Source organism: Carassius carassius, chromosome 20 (assembly GCF_963082965.1).
Source record: "Carassius carassius chromosome 20, fCarCar2.1, whole genome shotgun sequence".
NCBI classification, from domain to species: domain Eukaryota; kingdom Metazoa; phylum Chordata; class Actinopteri; order Cypriniformes; family Cyprinidae; genus Carassius; species Carassius carassius.
In genome coordinates, this window is record NC_081774.1 from 6951248 (window position 1) to 6974741 (window position 23494).

At 35.9% G+C, this 23494-nt stretch overlaps 2 protein-coding genes and 2 long non-coding RNA genes across 9 annotated transcripts in view; 3 read left to right on the forward strand and 1 right to left on the reverse strand.

Annotated features, from left to right (window-relative positions):
• Positions 1–3546, reverse strand: part of pard3ab (par-3 family cell polarity regulator alpha, b) — a 77503-nt gene extending 73957 nt beyond the window's left edge. For all 3 annotated transcript variants that reach the window (XM_059501374.1, XM_059501375.1, XM_059501373.1), the window contains exon 1: positions 3165–3546. In XM_059501374.1, coding sequence (XP_059357357.1) covers positions 3165–3284 — 120 coding nt within the window. In that variant the 5' untranslated portion in view covers positions 3285–3546. The remainder of the gene's footprint in view (positions 1–3164) is intronic.
• A 2779-nt stretch (positions 3547–6325) lies between these two features.
• Positions 6326–16290, forward strand: crema (cAMP responsive element modulator a). 4 transcript variants are annotated; one of them, XM_059501439.1, is made up of 8 exons: positions 6326–6443; positions 7675–7738; positions 8903–9004; positions 9757–9842; positions 10264–10412; positions 10644–10832; positions 14987–15143; positions 15230–16290. In XM_059501439.1, exons 2-8 carry the CDS (start codon positions 7685–7687, stop codon positions 15372–15374), a joined length of 882 nt encoding a protein of 293 aa, XP_059357422.1. In that variant the 5' UTR covers positions 6326–6443; positions 7675–7684; the 3' UTR covers positions 15375–16290. The 4 variants fall into 4 exon arrangements, with proteins under 4 accessions (XP_059357422.1, XP_059357424.1, XP_059357423.1 ...); XM_059501440.1 differs by having other exon boundaries at positions 6336–6443; positions 7630–7738; XM_059501441.1 differs by lacking the exon at positions 8903–9004.
• A 2826-nt stretch (positions 16291–19116) lies between these two features.
• LOC132096213 (uncharacterized) lies at positions 19117–20196 on the forward strand. Its single transcript, XR_009422559.1, has 4 exons — positions 19117–19148; positions 19749–19781; positions 19876–19968; positions 20050–20196. It is a non-coding gene; the product is annotated as an uncharacterized LOC132096213 (long non-coding RNA).
• Positions 20197–20859: 663 nt separating this feature from the next.
• Positions 20860–22966, forward strand: LOC132096211 (uncharacterized). The gene is made up of 3 exons (XR_009422557.1): positions 20860–20952; positions 21366–21451; positions 22340–22966. It is a non-coding gene; the product is annotated as an uncharacterized LOC132096211 (long non-coding RNA).
• The last annotated feature ends 528 nt before the right edge of the window (positions 22967–23494 follow it).

Genomic DNA, 23494 nt, shown 5'->3' on the forward strand with positions numbered 1-23494 from the left:
TGTTTTCCATCTCATACTACATATATCTACAGACATTACTGGATGCAATCGCAGTTATTTCTTGCGAGTTGGTGATTCATGCTAGGATAAAGTTTGGACAGGTTTATGTTCAGAACATGAACCAACCTGTTTATCAAACCTGTGTATCCATTTTTGCTTTGTAAAAGTATTATTATTGTTAATATAATATAACCTGTCAAAGAAAAGTTCTGACCTCATGGATTTGTGGTGGGAAGATCAGAGACTCTCAAGTTCAAAATAAATTAATCATAATACAAACCATTTAGAAGTAATTTAGGCCAGGTGTTAAAATGGAAAGATATTTTCAATGACTAAATTCCCTGCACACATTCAAATTGTCATTTGATCATATTCCAAATTAAGATACTATAAACTATATAAGCAGCAAAACATAAATCAGGAGAAACTCAAATGATTCGTTCACCTGAGGCTTTTGGTTCATCTGTCACGTGACACGAATGTACGATTCATAAATGACCCATCGTCTTAAATTTAGTTCAGAAAAACAGTAAAGGCCTATTCACAAAAAGAACATTAACTATAACAATAACTCAGTTTACAGTCGTGGCCAAAAGTTTTGAGAATTACATAAATATTGGAAATTGGAAAAGTTGCTGCTTTAGTTTTTATAATAGCAATTTGCATATACTCCAGAATGTTATGAAGAGTGATCAGATGAATTGCATAGTCCTTCTTTGCCATGAAAATGAACTTAATCCCAAAAAAACCTTTCCACTGCATTTCATTGCTGTCATTAAAGGACCTGTTGAGATCATTTCAGTAATCGTCTTGTTAACTCAGGTGAGAATGTTGACGAGCACAAGGCTGGAGATCATTATGTCAGGCTGATTGGGTTAGAATGGCAGACTTGACATGTTAAAAGGAGATGCTTGAAATCATTGTTTTTCCATTGTTAACCATGGTGACCTGCAAAGAAACGCGTGCAGCCATCATTGCGTTGCATAAAAATGGCTTCACAGGCAAGGATATTGTGGCTACTAAGATTGCACCTAAATCAACAATTTATAGGATCATCAAGAACTTCAAGGAAAGAGGTTCAATTCTTGTAAAGAAGACTTCAGAGCATCCAAGAAAGTCCAGCAAGCGCCAGGATCGTCTCCTAAAGAGGATTCAGCTGCGGGATCGGAGTGCCACCAGTGCAGAGCTTGCTCAGGAATGGCAGCAGGCAGGTGTGAGCGCATCTGCACGCACAGTGAGGCCAAGACTTTTGGAAGATGGCCTGGTGTCAAGAAGGGCAGCAAAGAAGCCAATTCTCTCCAAAAAAAAACATCAGGGACAGATTGATCTTCTGCAGAAAGTATAGTGAATGGACTGCTGAGGACTGGGGCAAAGTCATATTCTCCGATGAAGCCCCTTTCCGATTTTTTGGGGCATCTGGAAAAAGGCTTGTCCGGAGAAGAAAAGGTGAGCGCTACCATCATACCTGTGTCATGCCAACAGTAAAGCATCCTGACACCATTCATGTGTGGGGTTGCTTCTCATCCAAGGGAGTGGGCTCACTCACAATTCTGCCCAAAAACACAGCCATGAATAAAGAATGGTACCAAAACACCCTCCAACAGCAACTTCTTCCAACAATCCAACAACAGTTTGGTGAAGAACAATGCATTTTCCAGCACGATGGAGCACCGTGCCATAAGGCAAAAGTGATAACTAAGTGGCTCGGGGACCAGAATGTTGAAATTTTGGGTCCATTACTGGAAACTCTCCAGATCTTAATCCCATTGAGAACTTGTGGTCAATCCTCAAGAGGTGGGTGGACAACAATGCGTTTTGGAGACGCGAACTGTTTAAAACGATTCAGTTCGATTTGGTGAACTGGTTCAAAAAGATCCGGTTACATCGAATGATTCATTCGCGAACCGGATATGACAAACTGCTTTGTTTTGAACTGTCTTACAACAGACACGGAAGAGAAGAAAATGCTGAATAAAGTCGTAGTTTTTGGTAGTTTTGGACCAAAATGTATTTTCGATGCTTCAAAAAATTCTAACTGACCTCTCTGATGTCACATGGACAACTTTGATGATGTTTTTCTTACCTTTCTGGACATGGACAGTATACCGTACACACAGCTTCAATGGAGGGACTGAGAGCTCTCGGACTAAATCTAAAATATCTTAAACTGTGTTCCAAAAATAAACGGAGGTCTTACGGGTTTGGAACAACATGAGGGTGAGTTATTAATGACATCATTTTGCAAATTGGGCGAACTAACCCTTTAACTTGCATGGCAGCGCCCATGAAAAGTCGACCCGCTGTATGTTGAAAATAAAACCGCGTTTTCTAAAAGAGTGACATTTCTAGAGTGTTGTCATGATATCTCTTTAAGTCCCTCATTTTTTTTTATATGAGAAAATTTTTTTTAAATTATCAAAGTAGCAAACGCACTTCTAGAGCCCCATACACACTGCTAGCGACGCGACGAATCAACGAAGCTGAACGCCCGGAACTATGCGCGCGGACAGTGAGCTCTCGCGCTAAACGGACAGCTTTGTTGATTCCGGAAAGAGAGCGTTCCGGTTTTGTCCCGTCGTTCTGTAGGGGTGTAGAAAATGCACGGTTTAAATGTGCCAAATAAGTAGAGGACATATCGATTGTCACTGTTAGCCTAGCAGCAGCAGCTCTCATCAGCTCACAACAAAGCGCAGGACTCGCGTAGGCTACACATAAGAAAAGTTCAAGACATATTTTCATCACAAAAAGCATATGGATGCTACAGTTAAAGCAACCTGCAATGTAAACAAAAAGTCAATGTACGTGATATTGCACTACGTATAGTAAAGGCTGTCATTCCTAACGGGTCCCAAAGTAGAGTAAAAACGTGGAGTAACTTCGCTCTCTCTCACTTCGTTTCCCTAATTTCTCACTGACTTCCAGCAGTCTGCCGTGGACATAAAGAACAAAGGAGAATGTCCAGCACACTAGATGAGGATAAAAACACAAAACGTTTTATTTCCTAGCGAATAAAGCCATTCCTCCCCGGAGTTAAAGTGCCCGGACTGTCCCAATCCCTTCCCCCGCTCACTTACTCCGTCTCGACACCGCCATATTTGCAGCCCTCACCGGCGCAACTATGTTTCCAGAGCACAATCAGATGATACAGAGAAACAGCATCTCACCTTGGCGATCGCTCTCCTGTACCGCATCGAGGCCTGCTGGACGAGCGAGTGCACTTTAATGTTGCCATCTCCGCACGGAACCACGACCCGAGTTCTTCCGAAACACACCGTCACTTTCATAGCTCCAACTCTCCGTAGACCTTCCCGAATCCAAGGGAACTTGGGATCAAAGGCTCCCGTGCTCTGGTGTCCAGATCATTAATAATCTTTGGTTCAGCACCTTGGCGGCTCAATGTAAGTTACGATCGGTACTCGTTCAGTTTCATCGCGGCGGGCGCTGTGTGGCGGTGTATGACCACCTGTTTAGTGTTTGGGATCTGTGTACGGGAACCGCTCCGTGATCAGTCGGTTCAGGAGCAACGAAAACTGGCTTCTTGCGCCCTCTGGGGTGGGCAACCGGCACTGGCACAAGGCGTCAGCGTCCCTGTGTACAAGACAAGTTTAGCTTTACTTGCGTGTTCGTCAAACTATTTTTACATTAATTAAAAAGTTAATAATTCACGTTTTACTTTTCTTTTCTTTTCTTTTTTTTTTGACATGTCTTCACATATGTGAATAGCAGTTTCTGTCCCAGTGTCTTATATTGTCGCTGTCATTTTGTTTGTACTGTTGAAGCTTCTGTCATCAAAACACATTCCTCGTATGTGTAAACATACCTGGCAGTAAAGCTTTTTCTGATTTTGATTCCAATTCTGTGAGGGCTTGGTTAGTGGGGGTAAAGGTTCGTCACATTTATGAGATGCAGGAATGGAATCTCACTCCATACACAAGTAACAAAAACTGACTTGGACTCCAAATTAAAAACCTTATGTCTGAACAAGTATGTTCTCCAAATATTGTGACTTGTCTTGAATTGACTAAGACTTGACCTTGAAAAACGTAAACCAACCAATCAAACAACTGAATGAATCAAAGAATTAAATCTTTAAAATAAAGAATTGACATTACAAAAAAATGAGGAAATAAGATATCAGTTTAATAATAAACATAAAAATGGAAATAATGTATAAACTAATATACATATTTAAAATGTTAAAAATAAAATTTAAAGCCAGCAGAACAATTTTTTTAAACATGTTTAAAACTTACAATTAATTATGCGATATCCTTGTTCAAGCTCTTGTCCTGTCCAGGCTGGACTATTGCAATGCCCTCTTGGCAGGTCTTCCAGCCAGTTCTATAAAACCTTTACAATTAATCCAGAACTCGGCAGCAATATTAATTTTTAATGAGCCAAAAAGAATACACGTCACACCTCTGTTTATCAATTTGCACTGGCTTCCAATAGCTGCTCGCATAAAACTCAAGGCATTGATGTTTGCCTACAAAACCACCACTGGCTCTGCACCCATTTACCTAAATTTGTTACTTCAGACTTATGTGCCCTCTAGAAGCTTGCGTTCTGCAAGTGAACATCGCTTGATTGTGCCATCCCAAAGAAGCACAAAGTCTCGTTTACGGACTTTTAAATGAAATGTTCCCTCTTGGTCGAATGGCCTGCCCAACTCAATCCGAGCATCTGAGTCCTTAGCCATCTTCAAGAATCGGCTTAAAACACATCTCTTCCATCTTTATTTGACCCTCTAACTTTAACACTCTTAACACTATTCTAATTCTATTCTTTAAAAAAAATCTAACTAACTTTCTAATCTTTTTGTATTCTATTTTCTTTTCATTTATTATGCAAATTGTGTTTGTGTATTTATTATATTATTTTAAAAAGCCCATGCTACGTGTACTGTGTTAACATGAGACTTGTTATAACACTTATATATCATTGCTCTTTTTGTTGTTTTTGATTGCTTCCACTGTCCTCATTTGTAAGTCGCTTTGGATAAAAGCGTCTGCTAAATGAATAAATGTAAATGTAATAATGTAAGTGTCTTTCCTAGTCCTCCATAGGTCAGTGTGTAAATGAATTAGTATGTTGGCATTGGTTTCCAAACATATGGACAATTATGCGTGTATGTATGCGTTTGTGTGTGTCACATTTTACTTTCTGCTTGTAGGGCCGAGCTGTACTAAAATAGAAATGCTGGGCAGGTGGCATTGGGAAGTGAAACTGCGCACACACACCCAGGGCCTGGTACAGATTAGTTCTACTCACCCAGTTGAGTGAAGCTTTAGTGGAACAGCTGTAGGATTACGTATGCTTTGATCTACGTGTGGCACTATGACCATGCTGGAGATCCATTACTGAAAACTCTATTAGAGAACTTTTCTACCAACTTTCATGCCACAGTTAGTGTGTCTTCAGACACAGGGTCAGTGCTGTGAGTCAATGTTTGCATGTTTAGAGCCATGAAGTTTTGTCTTTTTTTCAAAGCTGAAGGTAGAGCAATTTTCTTCTCCTCATAAGCATGTTTGCTGTATCAGCCCAAACAGTGGGCTAAATCCCAGTCTACATTGACTCATCATTTATGGATGAGCATCTGCTTTTTGCTGACAAAGCCAGTAATCTCCTCCTGTGACTGTTTCTCACTTGTAAGGAGTTGCTAGTGTGGTTTCCAGAGTAACATTTCTGGCAAATAGTTTCCAACAAATGCAATCAACACTGACTTGTGAGTTTTTTGCACGACATGTGACATTGTGACTCCAAAGTAGCAGTTACTAACAACTAAAACTCTGTCTGAACTTTAACTCAAATAGTTGAATGATCACATATCTATCTGTCTATCTGTCTGTCTGTCTGTCTGTCTGTCTGTCTGTCTGTCTGTCTGTCTGTGACAACTGAGAAACAATGCCTATCTGTCTGTCTGTCTGCCTGTCTGTCTGTGACAACTGAGAAACAATGCTATTCTTCTATCGCAAGATGGCGCTATATTATCAATCTTCTGTATTTCTATTTGATTTCAACTTTAGCTTATTTTTAATAAATGGAACATGATGCATTTATTTATTTATTTTATTGGGTTTTTGTTATTTCCTTTTAGAGTATAAAGTTGTTTCTATAAATCTTTGTGGTAAGTCTGATGACTCTGAAACGATTTTACTATTAAATTCGATTAACTATTATCATGAAATGGAAGCCTCAAAGGCAGTAACATATTACAGAAATCGATTCGCTGATCAATTGGACTGTTTTTAGGGCATTTGGTGAGTGACAGCGGCCCCTCGGCTCCGCCCACTCTGTGTTTGTGTGTGTGTGTTGTTGGGGCCCCTGCTGCATAGTCCACATTTCCCAGGCGCATCATCAGAGCTGACGTGGGCTCTACGTGTGCATCGAGTCGGGCTTCCTCCGCACCCGTAACGAGTGACGAGACTCTACGTAAAAGTCGGGTAAGTTATTGCGGTCATGTCGTTCTGCCGCCAGAGAGGATCTGGAGATGAGCGCAGGAAGACGAACATGTAGCTGCTGTTAAATTAATTTCTCATTATAATATGTGCAGCGAGGCGAAGCTGTCTAGGACGCGGTTCGTGTTGTAAAAGCGCTAAACTACTATTGACAAGAAAAGAAACCTGCGAATAATGAATAGCGTACCGATTTCATGTTCTTAGTGTTTAAATGAATACTCTGAGTCACAAAGCAAAAAGGTCAAGTTAAATGTAGAGCTGGCGATATTAAAAATTCATTGAGTTTGGAGAATGACGCAGCTTGGTCAAGGACTATGCAAATAAATACAGCAGCTTGCCTTAAGAACATAAAACTTTGTTGCAAGTTGCTTTACTGCTGTTCTGTATTTATTTGTAGACCCATGAATGTTGCAATCATGTATGTAATATCCTCGTGCCACCGTTTGCTGTTACATAAGCGCGAGCTGTTCAAAGTTTGCGCGCGTTTGTTCTGTCAGCGAGTGAACACCCTTAACTAAGCTTAACACTAGGTGGAATAATCTCAGCATACTTAAGCAATGGAGTAAAATACGTTTCCTCATAAAGTGTATGAGTCTGCTTATCCCGAACAACTGAGAAGTCTGTGCACTGGCCAAGAATATTTTAGACAGAATGAGGAAGTGCACGCGGCCGTTAAGCTACAGCTTGCTCAGTTTCGTGTGCGCGCAATTTGTGATCATAAACCAACATAATTATAATATAGGCTATTCTTTTTTTTGTCACTTTTGTCTGATGCATTTAAAAATAGTTAAGTTTAGAATATACTTTTTTACTTTATTAAGTTTTCTTACCTACTAAAACCCAATTAGTAAATGCTATAAAAATTTTAATCCTCTATTTAACCAAAAATTTGTCATGCATTGTAAATTTTTCATAAGATTAGGAAAAGCTTATATTTCATATCATAACATGAGCTGAGGGTAAACGTCCAATTTTCAGTCAGCAGATAAAAAACCCCCACTGTGCACAATAAGCAACTGCTTCTCAAGTTTTACAAATGCATGAACATTTCAACAGGAACACTCACAAATGCAGGACAGTTTTTTGCATCACATATTGAACTACTAGATTGGTAAACATTGGGTTAAAATTTTGGATGCAGTAGGCCTTTTAAAATCTTGTGAAGTGTTAGTCTACAGAGAGCTGACTGTGCATTTCCTCTCTGCTATGCTGCTAGGCTGATCGCCATGGAAACCGCAACCATGGAGGAAGCCAGTTCAACTGAGAAAGTAACAAGTGAGGTACAGTAAGACTCTGACTCACTCACACACACAGGTACAAGCCTCACACAGATATGACACCTGTTGCACAAATCACACCACACACCGAAACACAAAATGCACTGTTGTTTGAATAAACTCAGGAAAAGGTTTCAAAATCTTATTTACAGAAACTATAAGAAATTCCAGTCCTTAGTAAAAAAAAGTGTGGAGGTACCAAGGTGATGCTTGGTTTTAGTTATTGCCATGAGACCAAAGGATTTATGTGGATCTTCAGGATACTTAACATGGTAATGCGTGGTAATTACCATAACACGGCAATAACATAGTATTACCATAAAAAACATAGTATTATTATGATACTCTGTCCAAAAACATGGTAATACCATAGTAGTTGATGTGTGGTTTCAAACTGCAATATTTACAAATTAAACGTTAAAAAGAGTTTGAATCAAACTGCAAAATGTGATTTCAAACGATGTTGTTAAACAATAAGTGTTGTTTTGGTATTGTTTTTATACCATTTAAGTATTAATTAATAATTTGAACTAGTTTTAATAATAATTTTAATTTAATAGCAATGATTTTTTTTTCATTTTCATTTTTATATGCTTTTGCTATTTTGTCCCTCCTTTGATTTAACATTAAGCTTTAATTTATTTTTATTGCAGTTTTAGGACTTCTGCTTAAATGTATCTTATTTAATTTGCCAACAGTGTTACATTAGAATCATTCAAATATACCAATATTGTTTTTTTTAATCATTTTTTTTGTGAAAACTTGTTGTTTTACTGTCATATATATATATATATATATATATACATTATTATTATTTATAAAAAAATTAAATTACTATAGTATCTCAAGGTAAACTTGTTGTCAAGTTAGAATGTTTCCTTGGCAATGAACTGAATGAAATAAAAATGTAAAAAAAAGTTTTTTAAGAAATTATATATATTTTTTTCTACAGTTTTGATTTTAATTTCATTTTTCATTAACTATAACAATTCTGGTTGCCAAGGCAAGATTTATAACTTTTTTTTTTTAAATTAAAGTTTTTCGTCTAATGTTTGTTTTATTTTATTTCAGTTTTATTTCAATTCATTGTGAAAATTCGTTTTTAATAGATTAAGTTCACAATAAGAACACTGGGCTAAAGAGTCTCTGTCTCTGTCTCTCTCTCAGGTGAATGAGTGTGTGTCTGATGGACAGACACTGCAGGTGCATGGAGTCATTCAGACCACACAGCCCTCTGTTATCCAGTCACCTCAGATACAAACTGTGCAGGTACACACGTAAAGGGTTTTTAAAAAATATATACATAATAAATTTTTACCATGTATAAAGTCTACTCTTATAAAACAGAAATGTGTGCTGATCTGTGAACCATTGAAGCACAAATCCTGTTATTCATTTACCTGTTCCTTCACCTGGAGAGACTGACCAATCACAGCCGTTAAGAGTTATAGCCAATCACAGGTCACGTTTACTCATCCTGGGATCAATGGAGTGAAGGAAAAGCAGAATGACACAGAAACAAGAAGAGTGAGAGTAGCTGTATGGCACAGTAATGAGATTTGAGTAATGTGAGAGTCAATGCATCTGATCTGGTCGTTCACACACAAACACACACAGCCCACGTCAGACAAAACAAATCTGTTCAGAAGGAGATAAAAGACTCATGGTCATTGGCACAATAGTCATCTAAAGAGAACAACTTACCTAAAATCAGTTTTTTATGTATACAGTGCTTTTTAAAGTGATAGTACACCCATACATTCAAGGTACATCAATATTTAAGCACCCTCATAACTTTTAAACTTATACTATTTTTGTCACCAATACCTCACAAAATATGTATTTTAAAAGAATGTCATGTATAGAATATCCTATGTTTTTCGAAGAATATCCTGTACTGTGAAAACTTTGCAGAAAAAGCTAGTATTAACTGATCTTTTTCCCCTCCACAAATGCTTTTAAAATCTTGTAAAGGCTCAATTGGCATTAAAACATGTATATATGGGTTTGGATGTTTTCAGGTAGCCGTTGATACTCGTGGATCGGGTACAAAATCATCAGATCCTCAGAAGAGGAGAGAGATTCTGTCCAGACGACCATCTTACAGGTGAGATCAATTCTTGAGCAACATTGTTAGCATTATTTATGAACTATTATAGTATTCATTAGTGTTTTGAATGACCGTTTATTTGGTTTTCAGGTTTCATTTTAATTTTTGAAGTAATTTTAGTATAATTTTAGTAGCCTTTAGAAACAAAATTTCTAAAAATTAGTTTGCAAAGTTATATTTGTCATGTAATATTTAGATTTTATTTCATATTAGCTTTGTTTTACTTACTAAAAACTGTACGTTTTAATAGTTTTAGTTAACACGACCTCATGACCTGACATCATTCAACAAAATACCCAGAAACCCACACCAACGGCACACATAATATTTTGTGTCAGAATTTCCTGAAATTCAGTGACAGATTCAGATTTTTTAAGTCAGATAAGGTTAATGTTTTTATTTACATGTGTATTCTCAGGAAAATTCTTAATGAGTTGTCATCAGATGTGCCTGCTGTGCCTAAGATCGAGGAAGAGGAGAGAGTGGAGGAAGAAGCCCCGGTCACCTCCAGTGTTGCTACAGTGACTGCACCATCGTCAATCTACCAGACCAGCTCAGGGCAATACAGTACGTCTGAGCTCATTACCCACAAACTGTTATTTCTTTGTGCAGCATGAAGTATGAGCTCAAGTAATTACCCTTAAAATGAGGGGTTTTGTTGTTCACTGGCCCATTCTTACGAAAGAGCAATACATTACATAGATAGTGCACAAATGTTTCCCAACCCTTTATCATGTGTTATAACAGGTGTTCGCGCAGATTTAAGACTAACTGTCTTAATGTTTTGTGTCTGTGCAGTTGCATTCACTCAGGGTGGAGCGATACAGCTGGCCGGCCCTGGAGGAGAGGCGCTGCAGGGGGTCCAGGCTCTGACTCTTCCCAGCTCCACCACACCGCAGCCTGGGGCCACTATCCTGCAGTACGGTGCCCAGCCTGGAGACCCCGGCCAACAGCTACTGCTCACCGCTGGACAGGTGCTCGTTCAGGGTAAGACACGCTTCTAGTAGAAAATCCTTCTTTTGTTTCTGAAGGCAGGCAGGAGGAGGTTAAATTTTTTTTTTTTTTAGCATTTCTAAACGTTGTAATTTGACAGAAGTAGAAACACAGAAACGAATGTGTGTATGAGCTGTGTTTGCTGACACTGAGCACTGATCATGGAAGCACACTGAACCCACATTGCATTGTGGTTGTTGTCAGATAAAAATGAACTTGCTTGACGTTTTTTATCATGTGCTGAAGTTCCAGACTTTGCTGGAACTGAGACAAAAACTGGTTAAATTAGTTGTGATGTAATGTTGACAAACTACAGTAGAAAATCTTCTTGATTTGCAAAGATAAGGATTCAGCATGTCCACTGACTCACTATTGATTGGAAAGCCAACCTTGAATGGGAGCTTTGAATAAATACCCTAAATAACTATAATAATAAATGTACCACAATACCCTGGCATATTTAATATGATGAACAATGCAAAATCATTGTCTTGATATTTTGGTCCTGTTATCCAGTAGAATATCTAAACATAATTTATATATTATAATTAGTATTTTTGTATAAATGTAGATTTTTTTAAATCATTTTAACATGTGTCTCTTTCTATGGGCAAACTTTTTTTTCTTGTTTTATAAGCATAAATTATCTAAAAGAAAAATGCAAAATTTTGTGAGGTAAGAAATAGTTTTTATATAAATACAAATATAGTACTTTCTAGTACCTAATTTGTATAATATTTAACAACAATCTGTAATATTTGTAATGAATTATGTTTTAATATTTATTTTAATTATATTTATTGTTTTATATAAGTATACATTTATATTTTAAATTCATAAATTAATAACATGTAATAATATAATGTATAAAATGTATGTATGTTTACATTCTTTTACTGAAAAACATACTTGTGAAAACTTTTTGTTTGTTTGGTTGCAGTAAATAGATAATTCTATTTCCCAGGATGTATGGTACTAAAGTTTGTGTGTGTGTTTGTAAAATTTGAATTAAAGTATAAAGTAAAGTATAAAGTAAAAATTAATTTTTAAAACTGTAATATTAATAAAGGGATGGAATAGTCAAGGTACTGCAGCACTGAACAGAACAGATGATTTCAGACCTGTTGAAACAGATATGGTTTAGAGATAAATTTGGAGTTATTTACCTATGTAAACAGTGTGATAGGACGTCTTGTGTGTGTGTGTGTGTGTGTGTGAGTGTGTGTGTGTGTGTAACAGTTCAGATACCTGTGTTAGTGTTATGAGGTGAAATGGGCACAGTATCCTTTTGTTTGTGCTGAAATATTTTTGCGTCATCATGATCTAAAAATACATCACACTCAACAACTTCTCTTCTCTTCTCTTCTCTTCTCTTCTCTTCTCTTCTCTTCTCTTCTCTTCTCTTCTCTTCTCTCAGTCAGTTTTAATTTTCCTCAGGCCATGAATTTAAGCTGGATATTTAATTACAAGAAAGTGTCCTTTTCCACACACACACACACACACACACACACACACACACACACACACACACACACACAGGAGGTTGGGGAGGGCATTCTCCAGAGACAGTGTGTTATTTCCCTGTGAGACTGCTGTGATGTCATAGTGATGTCAATGCCCTTAATAGTAATCTGACTGAGAGAGAGTGTGTGAGTGAGAGAGAGAGAGAGAGAGAGAGAAAGGCAGGGAGGGAGGGTTAAAGGCAAAACACTAGGTGTCACAACTTAAAAACTAAGATAGTCAGAAAGAGTGTATTAGGGAGAAAGTCAATTAGTGATCCAGCTAAAAGGAAGAAAGAGGAAATACAGAGGAAACTGAAGATAGCGCTCAAAACACAATCACAACTGGATTACTTCAGCATAGAGATGGCAGTGACTGGGGAAGAGACAGAGACAGGTGAGAGAAGGGAGAGTGTATATTTGTGTTTTATAAGGGAAAAGCCAGTGTGATGCTAATGTATTACATTCTAATGCATTCCTGAAGTGGGGTTTTTTCTCATTTGGTAAATAAGAAACTGATGAAAAAGGAGGATTTCTTCCATTAAAAAAAAAAAGTAAATATGGGACATTAATTTGGTTGATTTTTAGTTTTTTTTTTCAAATCATTTTAAATTTTAAATCATTCTGTGGTGGTTATTTTCCATATTGTATGCAATCACTCAGTTAATATACATATATTAATATGAATTTAATATAATCTTACATTTATATAATAATACATAACTACAATATTACGTATAATTATAAATGTAGTTGTTATTATTATAAACATTATAAAATAACACAGCAGTATTTATAAAATGCTAGTTATTTTTTAAATGGAGTATAGGCTGCAGAAAATGTCAACAATCTCAAAAGATTTAATTAAGTTAATATAATAATAGACTATAATAAAATATAATAGCGAACATGACTATTAATAAGTGTTTATGTCAGTATTTTATTCAGGCAATGTTGATAAAAAGCAGAAAGAAGTTTTATCATGTGCAAAAGTTTGTAAACATTCGGAGGAAGTCAGTTCATGGACAGTGGAAGAATGTCACATGTTTTTGTGCTTCTTTTGGTTCTTTCCTTTCATGTGGTTGAAACTTTCTTCTCGGTCATAAACACACTCATTGACATTATGTGTTTTGTGAAATCAGGATGCAAAATCTGCCTGTCTATTCACACACATGAATCATTGAGAGAGAGAGAGAGAGAGAGACAAAAGTGGCTAGATAATGAGGGGGAGGGAGGGAGGGGCTTTCTGTTTGACGTCAGTCTGTTTCCTGGAAGCCGACCGAAGCCGAGACGGAGGGAGAGGGAGAGGCGGAGAGAGAGCTGGAGTTGGGTGGGGGTTTGGGCAACGACGCACATAGTGACGCCAGCATTTTGTCACATTGTATGATAACAAACGCATGCACACATACACACACACACACACACACACACACATGCATACACATTAAGTCAAAGCATATCCAGTTTGTTGAAGGACATTTACTGCTGGGAACATTGTCTGATTGCAGCTTTAAAACTGTTTATACTGCCCCAGTGTTGCATTAGGTGTTTTTAATGTTATTTGTGTGGGTGGATGTGAAGTATTTTATATAACTGCTTGTTGTTATTTATTGCATAAACTAATGAGTGCAATTAGATCTGCTTTTTTAAGCCTGGTAACAGTAGAAGTCACAGCTGATTGGTTAGATTCAGTGTTATGTGTCTTTTTATTGGTCAGATGAAATATATCAATATATACGATCAATAATGATGATAAATCATACACTTATTTATTTTTAGTTTGGTGTCTTAGATCAAGAATATATCACCACTGATACATATATACACACACACACATATATATATATATATATATATATATTTCTTTTATGAGTTTTAAGCTACAAATGAATCCTCTTGCAGATTAAGTAATACTAGAATTGCAAAAATAATAATAGTTTTTATTATTATTATATTCAGTTTTCTCAAGATAACAGCTCTGTTTGCTTCCATATGTTTGGAAGTAATAATAAAAATAATGATTTTTATTATTGTTATTTATTCAATTATATGGATTTATAATTTACATGGAATTATGCACCAGAACGAGCATTGCAAAAATAAAGATAATTTTTATATCCTATCTTAAAAACACCCTGGACTACAATACCAGTCATAAGTTGCATGTGTATATATGTAGCGATAGCCAACAATACATTGTATGGGTCAAAATAAGTTTTTTTTCTTTTATGTCAAAAATCATTAGATTATTAAGTAAAGATTATGTTCCATTAAGACATTTTGTACATTTCCTACCATAAATATATCAAAACTTAATTTTTGATTAGTAATATCCATTGCTAAGAACTTTATTTGGACAGCTTCAAAGACCGAGACTATTTTTGGCTATTGCTACAAATATACCCCAGCGACTTAGAAGACAGATTAAATGCACCTTTGACCATCATTTATTGGTAACATTTTACAACAAGGTTGTTATTTTTTACAACAGTTATTACATGTAATGTAGTGTTTATTTATTTATATACTGTTGTCCATTTTAATTTCTAATGCATTAATGTTACTATGTAGACAGGAACGTATAATTAATTAAAATATTACCCATTTATCTGTCAAATAATGCATTTTGGTGTATATTTCTGCATGTAGCTGCCACAGGAGACATGCCAGCATATCAGATTCGCTCCCCGTCAACAGGTTTACCACCAGGCGTCATTATGGCAGCATCACCAGGGGCCATGCACAGCCCACAGCAGAACACAGAGGAGGCCACACGCAAGAGAGAAGTCCGCCTCATGAAGAACAGGTACACACACACACACACACACACATGTGCTTCAACTAATGCACTAATGTGCATGTTCGCATCTGACCTTTTCCTTTGTGTTGTAGGGAGGCGGCGCGCGAGTGTCGCAGAAAGAAGAAAGAATACGTGAAGTGCTTGGAGAATCGTGTCGCTGTGCTGGAAAACCAAAACAAGACTCTCATAGAGGAGCTCAAAGCTCTTAAAGACATCTACTGCCACAAACCAGAATAGCCCTCACAAACACTGCGCAAGGACTGTTTGATTCACTCACTACCTGTCTCTTCTGTTGCTTCGCCTGGATTTTTGCATTTTTTTGTTTGGCCAAATTTTTTTATAAGAAGTTGATAATGTTGCTTTGAGGATGCTCCTCACAGACACACACACACACACACATACATTTTAAGATGGGCATGTACTATTGGTGTTCTCTGTGTTTTGAAAAAAAACTGGAACTCTTAATTGATTTGTGTGTAAAAATAAGTATTTTCCTTTTTTAGGTTGAAATCAGAACAAGCAAAGGAAATGGCATATAGTAGTCATGTTAACTGGCTACACACTGCACACATAAACAGCATTTTTGGTGTTAAGGTAATTTTTGGAATCCACAGAATTTAGCAGGTAATATAAAGAAAATACACTGTAAACCCATTTGAAGCAACATAAAATGGATTAATAGCAGCGACAATCTATGCAGTAAACCTGACTGACTCTACAAAGCTACAAATTACATTATGCATTTAAATTGGGTCTTTTTCTTCATGTAAATTAGATTTCAATCAAGTTTGTACATTTCAATCTGAATTTTGAAATTTGTTTTTAATAAAGAAAATACTTAAATTAAGGCCCCGGAAGTCATAAGGTTAGTTAATGCTATGTGTGCAGTGTTAAATGCCTAATTGCTAAAATGCAACCCTTTCCACTGAATTTTTGTTTTGTTTTATGTAAGTGAAATTATGCATTAGATTGAACTGTTTGAAATTTATTAGTAGTCATTTGAGCTCATTGGCTGAATTTACCAGTGACCTAAAATGTCACCAAGAAATGTTACAGTGTTGGTGATTACATAATGTTGACGTAAGTGTTTAAACGGATAGTTCACCCAAAAATGTACAGTTTGTATGCTGTATGAGGTTTTTTCTCCTGTTGTGTTTTTTGACCATACAATGCAAGTCAGAGGGATCCAGTTTTGGCAAAGACAAAACCGGTTCTTCAAAATATGAAAGAAAGTCATACAGGTTTGGAATTACATGAGGGTGAGTAAATAATGAGAATGTTAATTTTATGGGTGAACTGTCCATTTAAGACTACTCCAAACTCTCTTAATTATTATTATACATTTTTCATTTAGCACTTTTATTCAATTTGTACTATAAGCACACCTATGTCATTTGATTCATGTCTTGGTAAAATTAAGTCATTTTGTTAAAATACATTTTACCAGATCAATATGCAGAGACAGACTATAAGTTAACCATTTGTAAGTTGATTGCTCTGTTTGTTTGAGCATCCCAACATTGGGTCAACCAATGCAGTGATTTTGAGGCAGATCTATCTGTTTGTTAATGAAAGATGGATGGAGTGTTTTGGAAACCTGTTTGAACATGTTTAAAAGAAATCAAATCCATTTGGTGAAGCTAGAGGCAAGAAAATTACTCTTGAGCTTTAATGCTTTGTTTGTTTGTGCTCCAGTTCATATCGTGAGGAACAGTACATGACTTTTGCATGGACAAAGGAAAAAGGTGTAACATTATGAATTGTGAACATGATACAATAGGTGGCTGTCACAAATGTTGCTTGTGATGAAATATTGTATATTATCTTAAATCGCAGTAACTTGTATTTCATTGTTTATGACAGTAGAAGAGAACTGTAGAAGAAAAGAGGCTTTTGTGAGTAATACGAATGCAGATTCTCTAAATCAGACAAGTGGCATTAACTGAACAGAATTCCTCATATTTCAGCTGTTAGGATGCCGTGTTTGTGTGTATCTTCTGTTTTCTCAGACTATGCTAGTCATCGTAACTTTATCTTAACTTACAGCCAATCACATTTCTATTTCTATGATGTTCTATTGTATGTCTGGTAGAAAATTAATTTGGTTTAATATTTAAATAGCTTGTTTTCAGTTAATCACTAAATTAGATTATATGCCCTTCTCTTCTTTAACACTATACAGAATGCTGACATCTATTTTTAAATAAAATATTTTTGTAAATGTATATGATCTTCCTACATGGTCAGACCTGTATTTTAAGAAAGCACAATTAATTGTATGTGTGTACCAAAAAAAAAAAAAAATTTAGCCAGCTAAACCTGACAAAACGTCACCTTTATGGGGATCGTCGTTTGTAAAATAAATAAAAAAAGTTATATGTATATTATTATAATATATATAAAATAAGTTATTTTAAATGCAGAAAGTGCTCTTTTATGGTGTGGGTTAGGGATGTGGTGTTTAGAAGTACAGTAGCTGTATAAAAACAACTGAAGCATCTGACTGTCCCCCAAATAGATAGGTATGTTTTTCCACCTTTAAAAAAATAGTTTTATTAAACTATTTCAAGTCAGATACCTTCAAGAATTTGTTGCGTCACAGAATTTAGTGTTGCACAGTTTCTCAAGTATCACCATAAGATGCTTTGAATGATCTCCAAGCCTAGTTAGGTTGGTCTGTTAGATCGGTTTTAACCACTTTTAAAACGGTCAAGCTGGGACATCAGCTTTCTAACCAGCTAAACCGCCCAGCTGGGAGACCAGTTTGAACCACATAAGACCAGGAAAGATTCAACCCCATTTCTAGATTGTTTCAGCAAGGTATACTTTAAAATAGCACAAAAAGTGACCCTCTTTTTCTCCCTTTACTGAACTAACATTACCATAACAAATTACTTAACAGGTACAGATATTTTCAGCTGATTTTTAGCTTTATCGGAGAGTTGAATACTGCGTATTATACTGGGTGCATTCGAGCTGTTTTGACGTTTGTAATCAGAAAGAATATTTGAATGCTCTAACAAGAGTGTGTCAAGCTGTTTGCGCGTTTAAACGTGCTGCTTCAAGTGTTTTCCAACAAACAGGCAGACATGGAAAATTCCACAGTGTGTGAGCGCGCCCTCTACTGCACACTACAGCTGGGTTTACCACACTATCATTTGAGGACGTTTAACCATATACTACTCCGTTTAACAGCAAGAGCTTTAAATATATATTTTTAACGTTACTAGTCCTTATTTTTAAATTGCTAGTGAGTAATCCATATCGCAGTAGTTAAAATTCTTTGTACCCAGCAAACACAGAACGTTGTGAGGACGTCGCCAGTTAGTCGTCATTTGGTCAGCGCAACATTACTTTATGGCGACGTTGTGAGGACGTCGTGGTAAAGTTCCATTTTTTGGAATCTCGGCTAACTTCCCAGAAACGTCGTGGGCACGTCCTCAAAAGACGTCGCTAGTTAGTTCCATTGGGGACGTTGTAGCGACGTGGTCAGTTGGTCTTCAGATAACTTTTAATATTATTGCACTATGTATTATTATTATTAAGATACCATTTGAACAGCCTATTTTTGGGGAAATAAGTTATACAAAAAATTCATCAAGCATGTTAAAAGATGGCATGAATTATATATATATATACTTTTTGTGAAACGAAAGTATCAGATCAATTTGAGAATTAAACTAGCATTAAAAAGCGTGCATGTGAAAAACACCATCACCAAAGTGAATACTGTATAGTTTATCGTGTTAAATTTCAAATAATTTAAAACAGGAAAGGTTATATTAGATATATATATATATATATATATATATATATATATATATATATATATATATATATATATATATATATATATATATATATATATATATATGCCATTAGTTTAAGAACAAAAAAAATTTTTACTTAGCAAATGGTGATAATGTTTGTTAATGAAAGAGTACAGGACAAATGAACATTTAAACCTTAAACTAGCAGCGTCAACTTCCAGCGGACGGACACGGAGGAAAGGTAAGCGCTATAAATCTACTTTTATTCATAGATTTAACTAATATAACGTTAAATGCTATCAAAGAGGAGTAGTGTTTTGTATTTTTGTAGGTTTTCTTATTCAGTTTAATAAATAAATGCTCTGTTTCGTTAATTAGCTCAAAAGCAGTCTCAGAGGTGGTCTAAGGTAACGTTAACCGTTAAAATCTAATATAACCTTTCCTGTTTTAAATTATTTGAAATTTAACACGATAAACTATACAGTATTCACTTTCTAATTATATATATTTTTTAACCGTAGTAACGTTAATTAGTTTGTTTGAATGTCTGCTGCTCGCTCTTGATGATGCTCATGCTAGCCATGTTGTGAACTTGAATATAAACCGCTGTATGAAGTTTAACGTTAATTAGACCGAGGCTGCCGAAATCATGTTCAGTGTATGTGGGATTAATAATTTCCCCTTTTCTCCCGCAAGTGGCAGGCTTGTAAATTCTGTCATCTGTTCATTATTGGTGTTGATGGTGTTTTTCACATGCACGCTTTTTAATGCTAGTTTAATTCTCAAATTGATCTGATACTTTCGTTTCACAAAAAGTAAACAAATTGTTCACTTTTTTTAGGGCCTGGCTACCACCAGTTGAGTCAATGATTCAGTGAATTCCTTATGGGGAAATATATTTGTTACCACCTAGTAATTTAAATGTATTACTTATTGCTTTAAAATGAACACATATATTTATCATCAAGTGAAGAGACAGTTTGGGCAGCAGCAACAAGACAACCATTACAAGTAGAGATGGGTTTCAAGAACTGGTACTAATTTGGTTCCTGACTTGTTCGGTACTGAAAACATTTATATAAGCTACAGGATCAATAGTGCTGCTATCAGTATTCTTGTAACATTGATTCATTACTCTTTAGACACAACCACATATCATGTAAATCATCTCAGAGTGGATGGCAGCAAGGATCCAGGATCAAGAGATCATTCATCATGGAGACTGTTCCACAGGAAGCAGTTTATCCTGGGTGAAAAACTAAACCTGGTGGTTTCAGCATCACTCAGGCAAGACTAAATACATTTAAATTGATTTCAGTTGGTTATGTGTTTCAGGTCATCCTGACCATTCTGCTGTTCTGGATGTAAGGCCGTGCTGGATATACATTTCTCATGGGTGAAAGATTTGTGCAGCGGTATCCAGACATATGACGCCCCATTCAAACGGGGCGTCAACGCCTCTCGTGTACTTTTAAATGGAGTGACGTCAAGCATGGTGAAATTAATTCTGGGTCCGTTGGTCGTGGCAGAAGTTGAAAACTTTTCAAGTGCCAATGCAGCCGTCCTCCAATCAGAACGCCTTATGCAAATACCCTAGCGCAGACGCAAGCCAATCGAGTGCATGCAATACCAGAAAACTAATGTGATTGGCTGTCACTATGAGAAGAGACAGTAATTCCGATCCGATATCAGTGTCGTTTTTTGCATTTTTTTTAAATCAATGTAGAATTTCTATACTTCATTGTAGGGATGTCAATTTTCATCGTTTAAATTAACGATCAATTAATTGATTAATCGTTAACCTTAATGCTGCAAAATGAGTCTATTGCAGCAACATCCAGTCACTGGTATGACAGGATGTGCAAAAGTGTGTGTGTGTGTGTTTATGTATATATATATAAATATATATAATGTATGTGTGTGTGTAAAATACATTTCTTTTAAATGTATAGCACAGTAATGAAGGCAGCAACATGTGGTAGATGGGACAGAACAAGAAAGACTTAATAATCTTTCATTGTGCTAATGTATTATAATACGAAAGGGTATGGCTCTTATACAGTGCGCAGTGCTTATACACAACCAGTGCGCAAAATGATGCACTTGAAGCAACACAGAGTCACAGCGTGTAGCATTACTCATAGAAATGTTCAAAATGCCAAGGGAAGAGATATTGATGTTGTGTATTATATGTGTGCAATATTTTGAGGATTTTCTTTTAACAGTTTTAAATCTTAGTTATTGTGCGCTCTTGAAGAGAGTTTCATTGTTTTGACTATAGTATGTAGAGCTGGAATGATATGCTAATCTGCCAATTCAATACTATCCCGATACTTGTGTGCCGATTTAATATATATTTAAAATTATATATATAATTGAGTATTGTGATTATAGTTATATAACTATTGCAATTCGTGACATCCAAATTGTCTATAAAATTATTTGTTTGTTTCTGTAGATTTGAGGGAAAGATTAAAAACAAGGAGGTCTGGGAACGACTGAAGGGAACTGACAGCAGTGAGGGAAGGAAGTAATCAGCAGGATGTAAGTTCTTTGAGAATGTGTGCATTGTTTATTACAAGTTGAGTTTTCATTTAAATGTAGCAATGTACACAATGGTCAAACGTTTTAAAAATATTTTAAAAGTATAGTTTATTTCTATAATGCACAGCTATATTTTCAGCATTAATTACTCCAGTCTTCAGTGTCACATGATCTTCAGAAATCATTCTAATATGATGATTTCGGATTATTATCAGTGTTGAAAACAGTTGTGCTGCCCAAAATTTTTGTCTAAACTAAAGTTACATTTATTTTTATTTTTTTTTTGGGGGGGGGGGGGGTCTAATAGCAAGAATGCATAAAATTGAATACCAGTGGTAGAGAAGACTTTTGTAATTTTACAAAAGATTACCTTTTTTTTCCCAATGTTTTGAACTTTGTGTTTATAAAATAATCATGAAGAAAAAATTTGACTCTCCAGAAATGCTAAGTTTTCTTCCCCATCATTTCTATTATGGGGAGCGTTTCCCAAAACAAAATATTGGTCACAAGTTCCATCGTTACCAATAGAGTTCAGTGGACCTAACGACCGTAGTAAGCTAACTGCAGATGTGATTCACATCATGTACGTCATGAGCAGATGTACACTTTGATCAAAAAGTTTTTACCTTTTTGAGTAAAGTTACTGGAAAATTCAGCTTTGCCTCATAATTATTTCAATGAATAAATATTTAAAGTATATTCGAAAAAGAGTATGAAAACTATTTCTTTCTACAATATATTTTTTTTTTGTAATTTTGATTAAATTAATTTTTAATAGCCTTGGTGAGCAGAAGAGACTTGTCTTGAAAACCATAAAGAAAAGATTCCAGATTTTGACTGGTTGTGAACATACATGAGCAACATTAACAAGATGATTCTTCCTTTCAGCTCAGAGAAGGATATTGACAGTGCAGGCCCAGGATGAAGAAGAGGAGGAAGAACACATTTAACAATTTTCTCATAAACTTTCCATGTGTTATAATAAAAACAATGAACATGACTACAATAATATGCTAAATGTTATTAAAAGATTCCAGTTTGCAAGAAATCTGAGTGTCTGACTCTACACTAGAGGAACTCTTTTCTGAAGAACATCAGGTGCTGAGAAGCATTGTTATTAGAGCAAAACACTGCATCAAGCCTCCTGTCCTTCCCTCAGAAGAGCCTGTCTTCTGCTGCTGGGGTAAGAAACACACTCTTCCTCGTCTCTATCGGCTGTCCAGCACCTAACTCTGCCTCCTCAGCACTGTCTGAAAGAGTCTTCTCCACAGTCAGTAATCAGAGATCACAGATTCTTCTGAGAAAGTCAATATGCTCATTTTCTTAAAAACTTTGTTTTTTCGAGGGGACAAATAATACAGGAGAGATGCTAGAAATCTCTATATTGTTCATTTTTCATATCTTTACGCTTTATGAATGTTTTTCTTCTGAGAAGCTCAAAAATTATGGTTCTTTGGTAATTGCTATATTGTTTAGGTTTATCCTCTGATAGTGAGCACAGAGCCCTGATCATGACATGCAAGAAAAAGAAAAAAAATAATGTCCATGATTTACTAATTCGTTCCCTCAATGTACTAAAATGTGCACGCTTACTTTTACATTTCATTGATTTGCTTAATCGTATGCACAATTTACTAATTCGTTCTCTTGATGTATAAATAGTGTACATGATTTAGCAAATCGAGGGAATGAAATAGAAAATCGTGCGCATGAATTAGCCTATATTTTTTCCTGCATGCCGTGTAATTAAAGCACATCACCACCAGACATTTATACCAGGAGCCTCATATACGACGCTCACTGCAGTATCTGCTGAATTGTTTCAGATCTATTTATCATGTATTTTTTTGTTGCACCAAATTATGTAGAGTTGTATCAATAAGTGTACTGATAATTATATATCATTTTCACTGATAACGTCATTAACTATCCCCATCCTTAATAAGACAAACATTTTCTATTGTTTATATTGTGTAATCTGTGAATTGATGTGTTTTCTGTGCTCATGACTTAGAAACACTTTGCAATGTTCAAAATGTTTTG

Bases quoted from the DNA above. Each gene is read 5' to 3' on its own strand.
- crema (XM_059501439.1), top strand. From the start codon at position 7,685: ATGGAAACCGCAACCATGGAGGAAGCCAGTTCAACTGAGAAAGTAACA. The intron at 9,005-9,756 runs GTACACACGTAA...GGATGTTTTCAG, and splicing joins CTCAGATACAAACTGTGCAG to GTAGCCGTTGATACTCGTGG. The intron at 15,144-15,229 runs GTACACACACAC...TTTGTGTTGTAG, and splicing joins GTCCGCCTCATGAAGAACAG to GGAGGCGGCGCGCGAGTGTC.